The 19,731-nt window shown below is 41.6% G+C and overlaps 2 protein-coding genes across 5 annotated transcripts in view; one reads left to right on the forward strand and one right to left on the reverse strand.

Moving 5' to 3' along the window:
• Positions 1–10,702, forward strand: part of Nqo2 (N-ribosyldihydronicotinamide:quinone reductase 2) — a 15,941-nt gene extending 5,239 nt beyond the window's left edge. For all 4 annotated transcript variants that reach the window (XM_029547399.1, XM_029547400.1, XM_029547401.1 and 1 more), the window contains 5 exons: positions 1,432–1,596; positions 5,092–5,222; positions 6,980–7,093; positions 7,993–8,094; positions 10,371–10,702. In XM_029547399.1, coding sequence (XP_029403259.1) covers positions 1,432–1,596; positions 5,092–5,222; positions 6,980–7,093; positions 7,993–8,094; positions 10,371–10,547 — 689 coding nt within the window. In that variant the 3' untranslated portion in view covers positions 10,548–10,702. The remainder of the gene's footprint in view (positions 1–1,431; positions 1,597–5,091; positions 5,223–6,979; positions 7,094–7,992; positions 8,095–10,370) is intronic.
• Positions 1–19,731, reverse strand: part of LOC110333763 (serpin B6) — an 85,606-nt gene that overhangs the window by 56,866 nt on the left and 9,009 nt on the right. The gene's annotated exons all lie outside the window — the stretch shown is intronic.

Below are 19,731 nucleotides of genomic sequence, written 5' to 3' on the forward strand. Positions count from 1 at the left end.
TATACTCACATTCACATGCACACATACACACAAGAGTTTTACACATTCTCTCTCTCTCTCTCTCTCTCTCTCTCTCTCTCTCTCTCTCTCTCTCTGTGTGTGTGTGTGTGTGTGTGTATGTGTATGTGTGTGTGTTATGGGGGGTCATGTGTGTACATGTGCATATATAGGTGCACTCACCTGTGTCAGCACGAGAAGGCCAGAGGTTGACACTGGAATTGCCTTCCTCACTCATTCTCTACCTAACTTTTTAAAATTATTTTATGTATATGAGTGTTTGCATATATATCTGTGTACCACATGCATGTCTTGCACTCACAGAAGTCAAAAAAGGACATCTTCTGGAACTATAGTTTCAGATGGTTTGGTTGTGAGCTGCCATGTGGGTACTAAGGATTGAACACAGGTCCTCTAGAGCAGCCACTGAGCCATCTCTCCATCCCCTTCAAACTTGTAAATACACGGTCTATAATGGAATATAGAGTACACGTTTTGACCTAGACTGACTGGCCAGTCAGCAGCTCCTGATATTCTCTTGCCTCTATCCCCCCACCAAATTACAGAAATGTGCTGACATCTTTGGCTTTTTGGTGCATGCTGGGATCCAAATTCAGGTCCTCATGCTTGTTCATGATAGAAACTGTACCTTCATGACCTATTCTTAGAATCTTCTTGTCTCAATGTCACCACCAAAAAAATAGGTTCCACATGGCCCTGTCTCCCACAAGAGATCAGGGTCTGGTTCATCCTATTTTATATCAGTGTCAGGTGTCCATGGACCTGGGGGAGATGGAAGCAGAATATACTAGTCTGAAACGTGCCATTATTGCTAACTGCTAATGTAGGCAAAAGAGATGAATTCCTACTGTTTTTTTGTTTTGTCTCTGTTATAAAGCAAGGCTAAAAGTTGTCATAGATGTTATCCAAAGTGGAACAGGCTTTTAGAAGAATTTTATTGTATGTTTTCTAAAGAGACATGGCTTGGTTCATTGTTCTGAATAGAGGTTGACTGTCTTAATACAGAAATACAGTTCTGAGCACATGATTACTAAATTTCCAGAATCAAAATGTTTGGGTTCTTGAGCATTTACAATTTTGAATTTTCAAATTTGGGGTGTGGACTTATAAAATCTATACAGACATTTCAAACTCTGAAAACTTCCAAATTCCAAATCATTTCTGGTCCCAAACATTTAAAGAACACAAGCCACTCAAGTATTATTAGTAAGTCTGGTTACAGTGCCCTATAATAGCACTAAAATATTTATTATTATATCACCCATCTAAAAGGCTGCTGATTTCTTTGACTCAATGCAGTGATGTGCCTACACATCAGTTTTACCCTAGCCTGCACTGGGTTTTGGCAAAAAGGATTTGCTTTTCAAGTTCTTTGCACTGGCTTCTAAGGGAAACATATATTCCCTTTGACAGGTAAGAAAGTGCTCATCGTCTATGCACACCAAGAACCCAAGTCTTTCAATGGGTCCCTGAAGAAAGTGGCTGTTGAAGAACTGAGCAAGCAGGGATGCACAGTCACTGTGTCTGATTTATACAGCATGAACTTTGAGCCAAGGGCCACGAGAAACGATATTACTGGTGAGTCCAGCTGTAAATCCTCCGTCTTAAAACTTTCTGCATTTTAACAATTTTTAAAATGTCAGCAATATCAAACTGTTGCTTCCTCACCTCTCATAGAACACCTAACATAGCCAACTTGAGGATAGATTTATTTGGACTTGCAGTTCTAGGTCAGTGACTAGATCTATTTGCATCATTGTTGCACAGACTTCTAAATGCCTGAGCACAATGAAACAGCTTCCTAGGATTTCCATTATAATCAGGTTGCCCACAGGCATAGTCTTCTCGAAGGAAAAATATTCAAGTAAGTTTTCTCTTTCATATCTGTAAGCTGCTGTGGATGGGAGCTCCTGAGATGCCCTTAAGAAAATGACCCTACTGTCTGCTGACTAGTTTTATGGCAACTTGACACAAGCTAGAATTATTGGAGAGGAGGAAATATAGATTAAGAAAATGTCTCCATAAGATCAGACCATAGGCAAGCCTCAAGGGTGTTTTCTTAATTTAATAATTGAGGGGAGGGCTCAGACCACTATGGGTTGGGCCACCCCTGAGCTGGTGGTCCTGGGTTCCCTAAAAATGCTGAGCTGAGCAAGCCAGAAGGAACAAGCCAGTAAAAAAGTACCCCTCCATAGCCTCTGCTCCAGCTCCTGCCTCCAGATTCCTACCCTGTTTGAGTCCCTGTCCTAACTTACTCCAAAGATTGAATAGTAAAGTGGAAGTGTAAGTCTTTTAACCCTTTCATCCCCAAACTGCTTTGGTCATGGTGTTTCATCACAGCAATAGTTACCCTAAGACAGAATTTAGAATCAGGAATGAGGTATTGCTGAGACAAACCTAGACAAATTGGTTTGGGGAAGATTGTGAAAGGATTTTGGAACTTTGGGTGAAAAAGGCCATTGAGGGTTTGAGTGAGAAAAGCTTGGTGGAACTGATCTGTGGGAGCTTGGAGGAAAAGAATATTACAAGAAGTGCAAATGATGGAGGCCTGACTTGTGAAGATCTAGAGGGAAGTTTGAGAGTCACTTAAAGACTATAGAGGCCATTGCATATTTACTATTTTGAACTAAGGTTCTGTGGTTTTGGTCAGTTGGGGCTGAAGAGTCAGCTGTGATTAACAAGCGAACAGCACCATGAAGTGAAATACTTATTTTGCTGGGTGTGTCTTAGTCACTGTTCTATTGCTGTAAAGAGATACCATGACCAAAGCAACTCTTTTAAAAGAAAGCATGTAATTGGGGCCTTGCTTACAGTTTCAGAGGGTTAGACTATTATCATCATGGTATGGTGCGGGCAGGCAGCAGGTATAGTACTGAAAAGGTAGCTCAGAGCTACAACCTGATCTGCAGGCAGGAAATGAAGATGCTGTGGGCTTGAAACCTCAAAGCCTACCCCCAGTGACACACCTCCTCCACAAGGCTACAGCTCTTAATCTTTCCCAGTCTACCGACTGATGACTTAAGTATTCAAATATGTGAGCCTATGGGGGCCAATCTATTTCAAACCACCACAGTGGTATAGATGCTGGTTAGCTAGAGCTGAGAAATTAGCAGTAATTAAGAAGAAACCAGCATCACTGAGGTAAAATCTTCCAGGAGGTGTTTCCTGAGAATCAACACACATAATAATATCTATTTATATCTATACCTATATCTAGATACTTACATACTTAGAATTTCATATCTGATCAAGAAAGGTCACTGTCACTTCCTAGTTTTGGTGGTTGTTTTTAACTTTAGTTTTCCATAAAGTCTTTAAGTAAGCATTCCAGATTAAAAAAGAAATCCAGTGATATTTTTGCTAAGGTTCCATTAACTATATAGGTGAACTTAGGGAGAATTCTGTGATGCTGCTTCTTGCTCTTCAAGAGAATGATAATGATCTTTTATTTGCTCTGCATTCCCTCCTTCTCTCCTTTACCTTCTACCTTCCTTCCTCAGGTTTATTGAGATGTCTTTTTTTATAAAGCTTTGTATTTATTTATTTAGTCCTGTTACCACATTATAGTGTAAGTCCATTTAAAATTTTTTTTACATATTTATACATATATATTTAGGAAGCTTCTATGAGAGTAAGTTTTCATAACACTTTTTTTATTGCTTTTTTTTTTCAGTCTAGTCGTTGCCCCCCTGCTGGTCCATCCTCCCACAGTTCCTCATCCCATTCCTCCTCCCCCTCTCTCCAAGAAGATGTTCCCAACCCCACCAGGACTTCCCACTCCCTGGGGCCTCAAGTCTCTTGAGGGTTAGGCACATCTTCTCCCACCGAGTCCAGACTAGGCAGTCCAAGGCTGTATATGTATCAGGTGCAGGGGGGTCGAGCATAATACCAGCTGGTGTATGCTGCCCAGTTGGTGGCTGTGTCTGAGAGATCTCAGGGGTCTGGGTTAGTTGAGACTGTTAGTCTTTCTATGGGATTGCCCCCCTTCTCAGCTTCTTCCAGCTTTTCCCTAATTCAGCCACAATGTCCCCAACTTCAGCCCATTAGTTTTATGTTGAGGTCCTTGATCCTCTTGGACTTGAGCTTTGTGCAAGGTGACAAATATGGATCTATTTTCTTTTTTCTACATACCAACTGCCAGTCAGACCAGCACCATTTATTGAAGGTGCTTTCTTTTTTCCATTGTATATTTTTTGGCTTCTTTGTCAAAGATCAAGTGTCCATAAGCATGTAGGTTTATTCTGGGTCTTCAAATCTTTTTTTGATTTGTTTTGTTTTGTTTTTGTTTTGTTTTGTTTTGTTTTTTGAGACGTTTTTCTGTGTAGCCCTGGCTGTCCTGGAACTCACTTTGTAGACCAGGCTGTCCTCAAACTCAGAAATCCACCTGCCTCTGCCTCCCAAGTGCTGGGAATAAAGGCGTGTGCCACCACTGCCCAGCTGGGTCTTCAATTCTATTCCATTGATCAACCTGTCTCTGTACCAATACCATGTGGTTTTTATCATTATTGCTCTGTAGTACAGCTTGAGGTCAGGGAAGGTAATTCCTCCAGAAGTTCTTTTATTGTTAAGAATTGTTTTTGCTATTCTGGTTTGTTTTTTGTTTTTGTTTTTCCAGATGAAATTGAGAATTGCTCTTTCCATGTCTGTGAAGAATTGTGCTAGAATTTTGATGGGGATTGTATTTAATCTGTATATTGCTCTCAGTCAATCTTAGGCCACCACACCTGCAGGGCCACTTCTGCTCCCTGGGACTCACATGGCACTAAGTACCTAGCTTCTCACAAGTCTTGGCTTCCTGTCTACTAAGTCAGGAATTTCAGTGATCTCACGGGCTGTTGGGGAGAAGTGAGAAGTGAGCTGTGTAGACCACAACTCCTGGAAGATAGGACACACTCTTACCAGTGTGGTTCTCCCAGCCTTCTCTGTCAGCCTGATCTCAAGGCTGAGCTTCTGGTCAGTCACAGAAAATTCCTAAGGCTTTGGGGAGCTCAGACCACATAGCCGTTTTTTGGAAGGCTGGGGCAAGCTGGGGATACTCATCTACAAATGAAAACTTGACCTTTTCTTTGCTAGGTGCCCTCTCTAATCCTCAAGTCTTCAATTATGGGACAGAAACCTATGAAGCCTACAAGAAGAAAGCTCTGACCAGTGATATACTTGAAGAGCAGAGAAAGGTGCAAGAAGCTGATCTCGTGATATTTCAGGTTTGTTTGTTTGTTTGTTTTTTCCCTCAGATGAGTAGAATCTTCCTATGAATAAACACTTGATCACTGCTTTTGGAACTGGTATTTTTTAGGACATGTACACAGTTCATTGAAATCCCTTTCTTAGTTATAACTCTAGTTAGAACACTTACCTACTTCAGTAAGAAGATCCTTATAGCTAATGTTATTCAAAACCCTCACTCCCAAAGTCAGCATGAATAAAGAATGTACTCATGGCCCAGTAGTCCCAGAAGCATCTGAATTGTGCAAGTATTGCTGCTTTCATCCTCCCAAAGTCACTGTCCCAGACATGCCAGCTAGCTGGAACCACATTTCTTTGCAAAATTGCTTATCAAAGGAATTTGGGTCAATTCTTGTATTACATGACCTGACCATTAACAGGAAAACCTTGTTTCCATCCTCTGACTGGTTGCTACATACATATCAATGTACACATGTGCGTGCACACACACACACACACACACACACACACTAGATTGGTGTATATATTCCCAAGAAGCTGCTGCATAAGGAACTAGACCAACAGATAGACTTCCAGGAGCACTAATTCAATATGGCCACTCCTGCCAGAACTGGGCAGAGTGGAGTTAACATGTCCCTATAACAATCTGGGTAGTCATATAAGCATGTGTATTTTTTTATTTTTTACTAGATATTTTCTTCATTTACATTTCAAATGCTATCCCGAAAGTCCCTCCCCCCACCCTGCTCCCCAACCCACTCACTCCCACTTCCTGGCCCTGGCATTCCCCTGTACTGGGCTATATAATCTTTGCAAGATCAAGGGTCTCTCCTCCCAATGATGGCTGACTAGGCCATCTTCTGCTACATATGCAGCTAGAGACACAGCTCTGGGGGTACTGGTTAGTTCATATTGTTTTTCCTCCTATAGGGTTGCAGGCCCCTTCAGCTCCTTGGGTACTTTCTCTAGCTCCTCCATTGGGGGCCCTGTGTTCCATCCAATAGATGACTGTGAGCATCCACTTAGTGTTGTTACATTGACTGAAATATAAGTCAAACTCAGTATATAAGGGCTCTGCTCAACCTGAGTCCTTTGGACGAGAATGGCCATGGCAGCACTTCTGGAGAGCTCTGTTCTCCCCAGATTTCCATCACGCAAGGACTTCTCTGTTTGTACCTCCTATCTTAGTTTGGGTTACTATTGCTGTGATGAAACGCCGTAACCAAAAGCAAATGGAGGGGGGAAAGGGCTTATTTGGCTTACACTTCCACATACATAGACTAACACTGAAGAAGTCAGGACAGGAACTCAAACAGGGAGAGAGTCTAGAGGCCAGAGTTAATGCAGAGGCCACAGAGGAGTGCTGCTGCTAACTGGTTTGCTCCATGTGGCTTGCTCAGCCTGCTTTCTTATACAGCTCAGAACCACCAACACAAGGATAGTACCACCCACAATAGTCAGAACTTTGATCACTTATTAAGAAAATGCCTACAGACTTGCCTACAACCTCATCTTATGGAAGCATGTTTTTGATTGGGCTCCCTCCTCTCAGATGTCTTTAGCTGTTGTCAAGCTGACATAAAGCTACCCAGCACGCTTCCTCAGTACCATAGCCATCTCTACCCTTTTCCCCACTGTACCCATGTTGTGTCCCCACTAGGCTGACCCTGTAGGCTACCTTTGCCTACTGGGTGCCATCGAAGGAGAGATCGGTGGAACTAAAGTATGAATCCTGAGATAGGGCATAATTTGTCTCTGCTTGTTCCATCTCCAGTTTCCACTATACTGGTTCAGCGTTCCAGCAATCCTAAAAGGTTGGATGGATAGGGTGCTGTGCCAAGGGTTTGCCTTCGATATCCCAGGCTTTTATGACTCTGGTTTTCTCAAGGTATGTGCTCTAGAGATAAGGATCACTACAGATCTGTCCAGTGGAAGGAAACTGAGGGTATCTATTAACTTACATTTCTCATTTGAATTTTTGTATTAGATACGCAAATATTCATTAAGCAGTTAATTATGCACAACACATTTTATGGATGACAAGTGCATCCTTTTTGAATTCACAGAGCTTTTTGAGAGTGGGAGGGGTATCCATCCACACTAATCTACACACAAGGCAAAGAAAGTATGGGCTGGGTACTCAGCAAGGGTGAATGACATGGACAGTACCTTTATCAGCCCCAGTGCCAGAGTACCAACTCTGTGACAGTCTGGCTGGTCTTGTATACCAGTTGACACCTTTGGGTCCATATGCCTACCCTGGGGAGCTGGTAATCACACAGTTCCTATATTGTAGGAGAGGGGTTGTGAAACCTGGTAGGTATCATGAATAATATCTGAATATTATTGAGAAAATGTCCTGCTAAACAAATGGCTTTAAATTCTAAAAATTTCATAAATTAAATGTATATGATGAAAATGAACCAGGTAACCAAGATGCTGACCTTCATGGCATAATCATCCTGTGTAAGCCCCATCACCTTTCCATTAGCCCTGTGGTCAGTATCTCAGGTCTGTCTCATGGTGTCTCTGAAACCTAGTTCCCTGAGAAGTCCTGTATGCTAGAAGTTTGATGTTCATTTGTCACTTTGCTGCCTGCTCTGTCCCCATCCCTGTTAGGGCATAAATGGGCCCATGGGACATGGGAGGATTACATCTGTCTACCCTGGAAAAAAAACTGACCTCAGACTCCCTTCTGGCCATCATAAATATCTGTACTACACCATAGGAGCACAGTTTCCTCTTCTTGTAATCACATTATGCATTTACTTTCTCCCCTACCTGTAGGGTAAATTAGCCCTCCTTTCCTTAACCACGGGAAGTACAGCAGAGATGTACACAAAAGATGGGGTCAGTGGAGATTTCCGGTACTTCCTGTGGCCACTTCAGGTAAACATGCCTTCTCTACTTTGCTGGCCCATTGGACAAGTCCTCACCCTGCACCCTACATACACATACATGCACATATGTCTTGTAAGCTTGACACTCCATATCATTTTGACTCCCAACTAGATAGAGAAAATAATAACATTTTGTCCTTATTTTATTTTTTAAATTGATAGCAGTTTAAAGGCTGGCTAAGAGGGAAAGCATACAACTTTTGATAATGTTTGACTCAAAGTTAAGCCAAACCTAGTTAGCCTGTTTTCTGGGGATTGTGATGGCCCTGAGGTGGGACCAGGTGTATGGGTATGAGTGATGAGCAACAGCAAGGCCTAGCGAGCCCTTTCCAGACTTACAATGATCTACAAAGCTAGCACCACTCCTTAGCCTTGATGAGAGGTACCACAGACCCTGTGATATGGAGAGCTTCACCTGAGCCTCTGAACAACCTAGACAGATGAGTAGCTGAAAAATAGCCCTTTACAGAAGAGAAAGGTGATGAAAGAGTGAGTTCCAGCAGGCTAAGCTGCCCATGTGCATGGAACTCCATGATGAAGGACAGAGAACAAGAGGCAGACTTCAGGGCAAAGACTCTTAAGAGTCCTTGAAACCTAGGTGGATGTGCTCCAGTTATGAGGAAAGCTTGTACTTAATAGTTGGAGAGATTGCTTTTGTAAACGTAGATATTGTGGACAGAAGCTGCAGGTATGAGTCCGTGGTGGAGCAAGTGCTGAGTGTACACAATGCCTAGAGTTTGAGCTACAGAATCCTCTAAGCTAGTTGTGGTAGTGCATGCCCATAATCATCACTTGGGAGGTGGAGGCAGGAGGCTCACAAGTTAAGTGTTATCCTCAGCTACACAAGTTTGAGGCCTAACTGAGATACAGGAGTCCTTGTCTCAAAATAATAAAAATTGAGATTTATCTTTCCTTTCTAGGTTCACATTCCTTACTCATTTCTATTGGCATTTTTAACTGTTCTGCCAGCTCTTTGTTAGTGAAATTATCCTACTGTGTCTTTTCAAAGCAGTAAGAGTTTTCTTTATATAGACAGTAGGTATTTAAGTTCATTCCTTGCCTTTGTTGTTTGTTCTCATGTTTGTGTTATGGAAGTGTGTGTGTGTGTGTGTGTGTGTGTGTGTGTGTGTGTGTGTGTGTGTATGCACTTGCCTGTGCATGCATGTGTGAATGCTAGAGGTCAGTTTCAAATAAATTCCTTGATCACTTTCTACTTTATTTTTTGAGATTACATCTCTCATTGACCATGGTGCTTGCTGATTTGGCTTGTCTGGATGGCTAGTGAGTCCTGGGATCTGCTTGCCTTTGCTCTTCTCACCACATATACTAGGGTAACAGATCAATGCTGCCATACCCACTGAGTACTCTTAACTGCTGAGCCATTTCTCCAGCCTCAATGGATTTTTAAAAACTGATTTTCAATAAATCATAACATCTGAGGGAAAGTAATATAAAAACATATATGTGGGCTTTTTGTCCTCTAACTCCACCTGATAGGGAAGGCTTGGATGAGCATGTGAGTTTTAAAAAGCATAGTGCAAAAGACCAAGTGTGATATTTCTGGGGGAGAAAGTAGGCTTGTTTTGAAAGATGATTCCAGTTAGTGGATTAGTGGTGCTCCATTAAGGTCAATTACAATCTGTGAGCTTCCCTCTCTGAAGGCTAGCCATTCTCACACATGTCCTTGACTAATCTTAAATCTTGTTTTAAAAACATATACTTTACCCCAGTTTATAATAACATAAAGTAGAAGTAAAGGTAAACATTTTTAAAAAGTGTAATTACTTGTAATTTATTTCCTAATGGCCTAGATAGAGCCTTATTAGTTTAATATTATTCTACATAAGTGGTATACAACAAGTATTGCATAAAATTTGTTTTGATTTAACAAGTATGGTCAACAGCAGCACATCATAGCTAAAATAACCTCTCTGTGCTTAGCACTGAATATATAATAACATATTTTGACAAATATATTTGGCAAATAGCATATTTGGAAAAATAGCATGATTTGCCAAATCCATCAAAACTGTGTTTAGTGGTGGATTCATTAGTAGAGATCTGTCTGTAAATTCCAGCTGCCAGGTTCTTCTGCTAATGAAGCACTCTGTCCTGCAGCTATCCAGAAGGGGGTTGTTATCAATTACTTTGTAGCACTGCTTCATAATTTTTTAAAGCTTAATAACACAATTTCCCCCTCTACTAGTTTAAGTGAATGTACACAAAGAGTGTGGTTATGATTATTTCTTTTCTTTCTGGCTTCAGCATGGTACATTGCACTTCTGTGGATTTAAAGTTCTTGCCCCCCAGATCAGTTTTGGTCTTGATGTTTCATCAGAAGAAGAAAGAAAAGTGATGCTGACATCATGGGCCCAGCGGCTGAAGAGCATCTGGAAGGAAGAACCCATCCACTGCACACCCCCTTGGTACTTCCAAGAGTAACATTTTGTGCTCTGAGTACACCTGACAAGCAACACAGTGAGAGACCTAAAGCATGTGCAAAGAGAAGGTGGTGTTGTATCCTGAGATGTATTTAACAGTGCCCACCAATGAGTGTCTTCAGTTTAATACAACTAGATCAGATATTTCAAAAATCATCTTGTTGCACTGTATTAGTTCTACCTGGTCATTCATTCATTTTTCAATTCTTTAATGTTTCTCTAAAATTTCTACTTTGTAGCATAGTTTTCTATATTACAAACCTTTGTAGTTTCTATATTACAAACCAGGGCAGTGTGAATTGTTTCTCTACAAAGAGAAGGAAATGGCCTCATCCATGGTTATGTTATTAGGCACCATTCCCTTAGGAACACAGGGCCTTTGTGACTTTGCAAAATCCTTGTCTCTGTGGAGTTCAGTTCCTTGAGCCACTCTGAGCAGAGGTGAGTAACAAAGAAGGAAGCATTGTTGATGTCAGAAAGTAGGGGGAGTGTGGTGGAAATTCTAGCAGCTCCAGTCTCCAAAGGACAGAGATGCTGGCAGAAGTCTCTAAGTGGAGAACACAAGCCCCAGAAGATGGCGAAACACAGGGATTAGGAATTAGGTGGTTTGTGAGCAATTCCATGATGGAGGTGGTATAGCATCCTTGGCGAAACCCATCTTTTCACACGAGACCCTCCCACTGATGAGTGTGCTAGGCCAACAGTCTTGCCCTTCAAGTATTACTCCACTTGGATTACACCAGAGCCTCTTTATCTAGTACAGTAGTAATTGGTTCAGCACCACTGAGACCATCTGGCAAGAAAACCAAGGGCTTTATTCTACGAAATACAGAGAAAGTGAAAGTATTTTGGAAATTAACTGCTGTTTGAGTTTTGTTATTTGTTTGTTAGTAGTACTAGTTATAATGGTAAGGAAAAAGTATCTAACACATACACACACACACACACACACACACACACAACACACACACACACACACACACACACATATTGGATATTTAATATGCCAGAAGCTGCTAACACGTTTTAGTTATATGGCAGCTCACTGAATTCTTGTAATAGCCTTGTAAACAAGAAAAGTTGTCTCATTTTATAGGCACAGGCACTGAAGCAGAATTAAGACTATTTCTTGCTCAAGGGTCACAGCTATAAAGAGGCAGATGTAGGATTTGAATTTAGACATGGCCCTCCACTAAGCTGGTATGTGGCACTGTGTCTCACACATCTTCCTGGTCTTTCTGGTGGCAACACTGATTTCCCTTTGGGTATTGTGTCCTTATGCTAAGATAAGTTGTTTTCACAGTGGTGGTCCCTCCTTTGTACCCACTTGTGGCATCAGACAGACCTGATTAATCCATGTTCTGTGGCCCAGAAACAACCCAAGCCAGAAAGGAAATTAAATTCTGGGAATGATCAGACCTACGGAGAAATAAAGCCCATTCTTGCTGGAGTTGCGGCATTGTAAATCAGAAACCATACATAGAGATGTCAGCCTATAACCAAAATCATGCTGAGGAAAAGATTGTCTAAGCTATAGAAAGATACTTCTGGGTGGCATCTGTTGAACACATGTACCTATGCTTATCTGCAAAAGTTAAGTCATCAGCATTCCAATTATGAGGCAATGAACTGCCCTTTGGAGCTTAAGTGGGGGTTAAGTTTGTATCAATTACAATGGAAACAAATTTGGGTAATCAACAGTTATGATTATACAAAAACTAGCAAAACTTAAAGCCATACAAGTTATCAGAATCCTTTTCTCCCCAGATGAGTTCAGTGTATAGTAACATCTAATAAGCAAAAGGACAAGAGAAAAAGATTAACTTTCTGTCACTGTGGCAAACTGGTGGAGTAGGCAGAGGCTTAATACATCATCCAGTCCCAGTATGACTGAGTGGCCTTAAGCATACCAGCCAGCCTTTTATGGTATCAGTTTTCCCATTTGTGATGTAAAAGGGTCTGGCCTTCCATTATTATACCACCTAACAATCAAGAAGATAGTGTGTCTCCAGTTCTGGCATATGTAACTGTGCTAGGTAGCTTGATTGGATTAACAGTGCTTAAGAGACTAGTGGAGTAGATCTCTGATGTGTCTGAGAGCATTTCCAATGGCAACTGGATCAGGAGGCTGTCCCTAACCAATAAATTAGCCTTTCAATAGATTTGTATGACACCATTATTGGGAAGTGCTGAAAGTTAGGATGTGAGGCCTAGCTGGAAGAAGCAGGACACAAGCACGTCTGTGGGAACTAGATCTCACCCTAACCTCTTCAGGAATTCCCTTTTCTTCCTCTCCAAGATGATATGAATAGCTCTCAATGGGCTGAAAGTGTGAGCTAAAATAAACTTTCCAAGTTTATTCTCTAAGTTTTTTCTCTTAGATATTTTGGTCACAGCAATGAAAAGCTAATAAACTAGCTTCTTCTTGAACCTCAGAAACGGCTTAAAAACAGCTTGGGATCCCTAAGTCCTGGTGCAGACCTGGGCTGTGTGTGTGTGTGTGTGTGCAGGTTTCTTCCAAGCATGTGCTAACAGTCTTCAGGAAGGTTTTATGATTATCTTTATTTTATAGGTGGGCAGCTGAGATAGAGGTAAAGTGACTTTTTTTTTTTTTTAAGATTTATTTATTTATTATATGTAAGTACATTGTAGCTGTCTTCAGACACTCCAGAAGAGGGCGTCAGATCTTGTTACGGATGGTTATGAGCCACCATGTGGTTGCTGGGATTTGAACTCTGGACCTTTGGAAGAGCAGTCGGGTGCTCTTACCCACTGAGCCATCTCACCAGCCCCGTAAAGTGACTTTTTCAGGGTCCCATCACTATACTCTTTTCTGGATCTCTTCTCTGGGCTGCTCAGGAACCCTAAACAAACATATTTCAGAAGCTCATGACAAGAAAAAAACTCCCTGCTCAGTAATAGCCTGATGCTTTGTGAGTCAGAGATTCTTTTGCTAGTTGTCTTAGTCGATTTCTATTGCTGTGAAGAGACACCATGACCACAGCAATTCCTTTTCTTTTTCTTAATAATTTATTTTTATTTTATGTACATTGGTGTCTTGATTGCATGTGTGTCTGTGTGAGGGTGTCAGATCTCCCTAGAACAGGAATTACAGAGAGTTGTGAGCAGACAGGTGGGTACTAGGAATTGAACCCAAGTCCTCTGGAATTGCAGCCAGTGCTCTCTTCTTTATTATTATTAAAATTTTATTTTTATTAAATCATTCCTCTCGTTTACAGCTCAAATGTTATCCCCCTTCCTGGTTATCCCTCCACAACACCCCTATCAGCCCTCTCTCCCCCTTCCCCTTTGCCTCTATGAGGGTGCTCCCCCACCACCCACCCACTCCCACCACACCACCCCAGAATCCCCCTACTGGGGCATCAAACCTCCACAGGACCAAGAGCCTCCTCTCTCACTGATGTCAGACAAGGCCATCCTCTACTACATATGTATATGGAGCCATGGATCCCTCCCTGTACACTCCTTGGTTGGTGGTCTAGTCCCTGGGAACACTCGGTAGGTAGTCCAGCTAGCCAACACTGTTCTTCCTATGGAGTTGCAATCCCCCTCTGCTCCTCCAGTCCTTCTGCCAGCTCCCCCACTAGGGTCCCTGAGCTCAGTCTGATGATTGGCTACAAGCAACTACATCTGCATTGGTCAGGTGCTAGCAGAACCTCCCAGGGAACAGCCACACCAGGTTCCTATCAGCGTGCACCTCTTAGCAACAACAGCAGTGTCTGGTTTGGTGTCTGCAGACAGAATGGATCACCAGGTGGTGAGGTCCCTGGATGGCCCTTCCTTTTAGTCTTGCTTTATTTTTGTCCCTGTCTTTCCTTTGGACAGTAACATTTCTGGGTTAAAAATTCTGAGATGGGTGGGTAGCCCCATCCCTTGACTGGGGCTATGCCTATCTACTGGAGGTGGTCCCTACAGGTTCCCTTCACTGTGCATTTAAAATTTTGGCAAAAGTCATCCCCCTTGGGTCCTGGGAGCCTCTCACTTCCCTGGCATCTGGTACCCTCCAGTGCAGCCAGTGCTTTTTAACCCCTGAGCCACCTCTCCAGGCCCCTTACCGCAATTCTTAAAGAAAACATTTAACTGGGGTTTGCTTACAATTTCAAAGGCTTAGGCTATTGTTGTCATGGTGGGAAGCACGGTAACATGGTGACATGCAAGTAGACACAATGCTGGGAACTAACTGAGAGTTCTACATCTGGATCTGACAGCAACTGGCAGAGAGAAAACCACTGGGACTAGGCTAGGCTTTGAAATGCCAAAGTCCACCCACAGTGACACACTTCCTCCATCAAGGCCACATCTACCCCAGCAAAGCCAGACCTCCTTATGTCACTCCCTAAACATTCAAATATGAGCATATGAGGTCCATTCTTATTCAAACAACCACACTGGGTAGCTAGCTGAGATTAAACCTCGCTAAGACTGGTTCCCCCTCCCCCACACTTTAGTAAACAAGTTATTCTACAATGCTCTCCTATGGCAGCAAAACTTCTATCAGATAAACCACTATGAACACTCATCTAAATGCATTACTAAAATGAAAAAGTAGGGAAGTAGGAAAGCATATATCAATGGCAAAACCAGTCACTTACAGCAGAGTGATAGGCAAGTGTGGCCCCTCGGGCTGCCCTGGCCCCATGTTCACAGCAGCAACTGGACAAATGGAGTCGAACTAACTACACTACAGGTGTGTGCAATGTGAGCAGATACTCAATTCTTGTTAAGGAGTTGGTAACACCCCTATAATTCCAGCACTTGGGTGTAGAGACAGGAGGACTGCTGAGTTCACTCCAAGTGAGCCTCTTTCCAGAGTAGGTTCTAGCAAGCCTGGGTTACATTAGGGAGATCTTATCTTAACAAAAGAAAAAATATGCATATACAAACAAAAAACAAAAGAGATCATTTATAAAGGGCCCACCATTGAAAAGGTAGAAAATTATGCCTTTAATAGCAAACAAGCTATCTCTGTCTTAGTTTTAAATGAGAAAAAAATCCTGACCTATACCATAAAAATCTTGGCTTTAACGTATGGCATCCACATCTACAATGTCAGAAGAATTTTAAAAGAAGTGGCCTCAAATGAATCAATGAGATCAATCTTTGGTATAGGAAATAAAAGATCATAAATTCTTTCTTAAGGAAAACATCATTCCCTAACTACAGGCATTTTCTAGAGCTAAGATGAGCTTCCTATAAACCTTCCAAAATCATCAAGCACAGAAAGAAGCAAAATGTGACTTTTTGAATGTTTACACACATTCAAAAGTGAGCAAATTTCAAAGTAATACATCTTTTAGAGTTGAAATACATAAAGGTTGAAATTAAACACTGGTTAGGTAAACTAGTAGGCACACAGATGAGAGAATTAATTAAAAAGAACTGAACAGATGCTAGATAGATGGAGGACTTTGTGGTTAAAGTGCTTACTGTGCAAGCATGGGAATCTTGAGTTTGGGTCCTGAGCAAACACCCAAAAAGCTGGGTATGTGCTTGTAACCCCAGTGCTAGAGGGTGGAGACAAACAGATCCCAGGCTTTACTGGTCAGCCCTTCCAACCGAAAGGTCATGCTCCAAGTTCAGTGAGAGAGCATGTCTCAAAAAGTAAGTGACTGAGGAAGCCATCCCAGCAATTAACCTTAGGCCTCCACAGAAGCAAGTCCACCACCACCACCACTCTTCCCCCACAAACATCTGACCAAGCAAGAACATAAATGAAAACGACAAAAATTAGAGGCATGGCAAATTGAGGGGAAAAAAGACATTAATTTTATAGAAAACATTAATTGGTTGTCAAGTTTAATAAATACCACATGATCAAGCGGCACAAGTGAAACCAACTATTAGACATAGCACAGAGAAGCCATCCAACACACAGGAAAAATGAAAATGGCTGCAAAAATGAATAACCAGATCTAGACCTTAAGAGAAAAATTAAGACATTTAACAGATTAAAATGAGACAGTTTTCAATGAACATACATTACTAAAGAAATTTCTTAAGATTATATGTCTTTTAGAAGGGCAATAAGAAATGAAAGATGAACTGAAATGCAGAGGACATGGGGAACAAGGACAATGGGGAATGTGTTAACCCTAGGCAAATAATTTAGTACGAAATTATTATAATATTGTCCAATTCAGTGTGGTAGCTGAGGCAAAGGAATGCAGTGATAATATTCAGGAAACAATGTGTAAAATGGCATAATCTAAAATAAAAACAGTCACTTCAAGTGACACGTATATATTCAGGTTACTAGAGTTATCTAAAATAGAAGCTAATGGCCAACTTAGCAGAGGAGAAAATAGATTTTTTTTTTCTTTTTTCTTTTTTTGGTTTTTCGAGACAGAGTTTCTCTGTATAGCCCTGGCTGTCCTGGAACTCACTTTGTAGACCAGGCTGGCCTCTAACTCAGAAATCCGCCTGCCTCTGCCTCCCAAATGCTGGGATTAAAGGCGTGCGCCACCACGCCCGGCTTAGAATTTTTTTTTTTAATCCAATTGCCCAAAAGAAAGTAAGAAAGAAGGAAAACTGACAGGTGTGATGGCATGTGTTTGTGAATGTAGTATTTAGGAGGCAAAGGACCAGGAATTCAAGGTCACCTTTAGCTACATAGTAATTTCAGGGCCAGCCTATGCTACATGAGACCCTGTCACAAGTAGCAAAAACAGAAAGAGAGGGGGACAAAAGGGAGAGAGGCAGGGAAGAAAGGAAAAAAGAGAGCAGGAGAGAGGGGTGTGGTTATATATGCTTGGCCCAGGGAGTGGCACTATTAGGAGGTGTGGCCTTGTTGTAGTAGGAGTGTCACTGTGGGCATGGGAAGCCAGTCTCACCCTGTTTGTCTTCAAATGAAGATGTAGAACTCTCAGTTCCCCCCTGCACCACGCCTGCCTAGATGCTGCCAAACTCCTGCCTTGATGATAATGGACTGAACCTCTGAACCTGTAAGCCAACCCCAATTAAAAGTTGTCCTTGTAAGAGTTGCCTTGGTCATGGTATCTATTCACAGCAGTAAAACCCTAAGACAGGAGGGAATAAATAAAATAAACTGAAGACACATGACATGAAATGGTGGGGCAAAAAAACAGGGAAGGGTAAATATGGAAAAGAGTAAATCATAGAAATATAGATATGCTGGGTATAGCAACATTTCTTTTATAATAGTCTACATATAGATGTGGCCCCATAAAATTAATGTGGAGCAGAAGAATTCCTGTTATGATGGACACATAGCTCCACCACACCATAGCGTAGCACATTACTCCTGTGTCTGTAGTGACAGTATAGTGATTTTGATGTAGATATAAAATTCATAAACCACAGACAGGTGAATTTAATTTTGAAATTAAGTTTGCCTGTCTTGGCTGATATTCTGATCCATTTCTTTACCTTGTGATCCAGACATATTAGCATGTTTCCTTCCACAGTATTTTACATTTTCAGTTTACTTGGTTTTACTATTTTCTTTTTCCTCCATTCTCATCTTTCTTTAAATGACCTCATTTTAAATTCCAACTCTATCCTTCTACTAATTTGGTCCCCACATAGTCAAATGAAAAATTAACTCTCTAGTCCTGGGTAGGGCACCCTGATCTGAAGCATCCCTGAGACCTATAGTTTTATCTTATCAGATATAATCCTGCCACATATCCTGTGATCTCAGATTGCTTAGCAACTCCTTTTTTAAAAAAAAAAAAAATAATAGCTTTAAGCCTGCTAGAAATCCGCCTGCCTCTGCCTCCCAAGTGCTGGGATTAAAGCCTGCTGTGTTGGTTATATTTTTTCCTGTGATAAAATACTATGCTGACCAAAAGCAACTTTAAAAAGAGAGTTTATTTAATCTATGGTTCCAGAGAGAGAAAATGAGTCCATAACAGTAAGGAAGGCATGGCATGCCCAAAGGAGATGGCTAATCACATACACATGAAGGATGCAGAAGAAAGCAAGCAAAAGTGGGGGCAAGGCTATAAACCCTCATATCCCACCCTAGTGATGTACTTTCCCCTGCACCTACATCCCCAACAGTACCACTAACTGGGGAACAAATATTCAGATATTTGAGCCTGTGGGGGCATTTCACAACAAAACCATCACACCCATCAAAATTCAATATGTGACTATTGAAAAGAAAATGAAGTGTGACTTTTTTTTTTCTTTTAAGTTTATTCAACACAAAATAATCTTCTGCTTCACTGAGATAGCTGACCATGTCCACAACCAAAGTCACACTCTAATCTGGAATTCAGCTGAGCCCCAGTCTCCGCTTTTGTGTTAGCACCAGGGGCATAGCAGTCCTTCTGTGGGTGTCTCTGTCTGCCTCCTCTCTTGTCAGTCTCGCAGTCTGAGGATGGCTGGGATGCAGGCTGTGGCAGGCGCCATCTCTAGAGGTATCTGGAAGTAATCTCAGAAATACTGGATACCTTCATTTGTAAGGTGCCAACAGAAATGTCCCCAGGAACCCCAATTACAGCAGTTACTGGATTAGGATACTAACTTCTCACCATAATAGCCATTTACCCTGAAATTCTTTCTCAACAACATAATACAAATACATGTGTAGAGACCATCAGGAGGCATATGGGAGCCTCCCCAATCTGCTACTGCCTCCCCTTAGTCTGACACCAGCTACCTTACCCAGAATCCTATCATGGTCTAGAAAGGGACATCACAAAAAGCTAGCATTAGATGATGTATTAAAAGGGCCTCTAATGAGCACTTAAAAATACTTTCACTATTACCCCATGACGACAAAGGTGGTGCATGACTCTGAGAACTGGTCCTTTTGGCTAGATTGTTCTTGGAGGGAAATCTCGAAGTCTTGTGTTTTGACTGGGTTTGTTTTATAATCACCATAGAAGAAAAGTATAGAAAATGCTTGTGGTGTACTAACCCTTTTTGTATTTAAGTTACTGTGATTGACATACACTTATAATTCTGAACTGAAAAAAAAATGGAAAGAATGAAGGAAATGAGGAAGGAACGAAAGAAGGAAGAGAAGAAGGAAGGAAGGAAGGAAGGAAGGAAGGAAGGAAGGAAGGAAGGAAGGAAGGAAGAGGAGACTGTTAGATGTTGAGTCTACAGGCAAACTGCTCCTTTATATAGCTTCTAGTCTTGAAAGACTATATGGCCTTCATTACAGTAAGGTTGGGTACATCTTATTTGCCACT

Source organism: Mus pahari, chromosome 16, assembly GCF_900095145.1.
Source record: "Mus pahari chromosome 16, PAHARI_EIJ_v1.1, whole genome shotgun sequence".
NCBI lineage: Eukaryota > Metazoa > Chordata > Mammalia > Rodentia > Muridae > Mus > Mus pahari.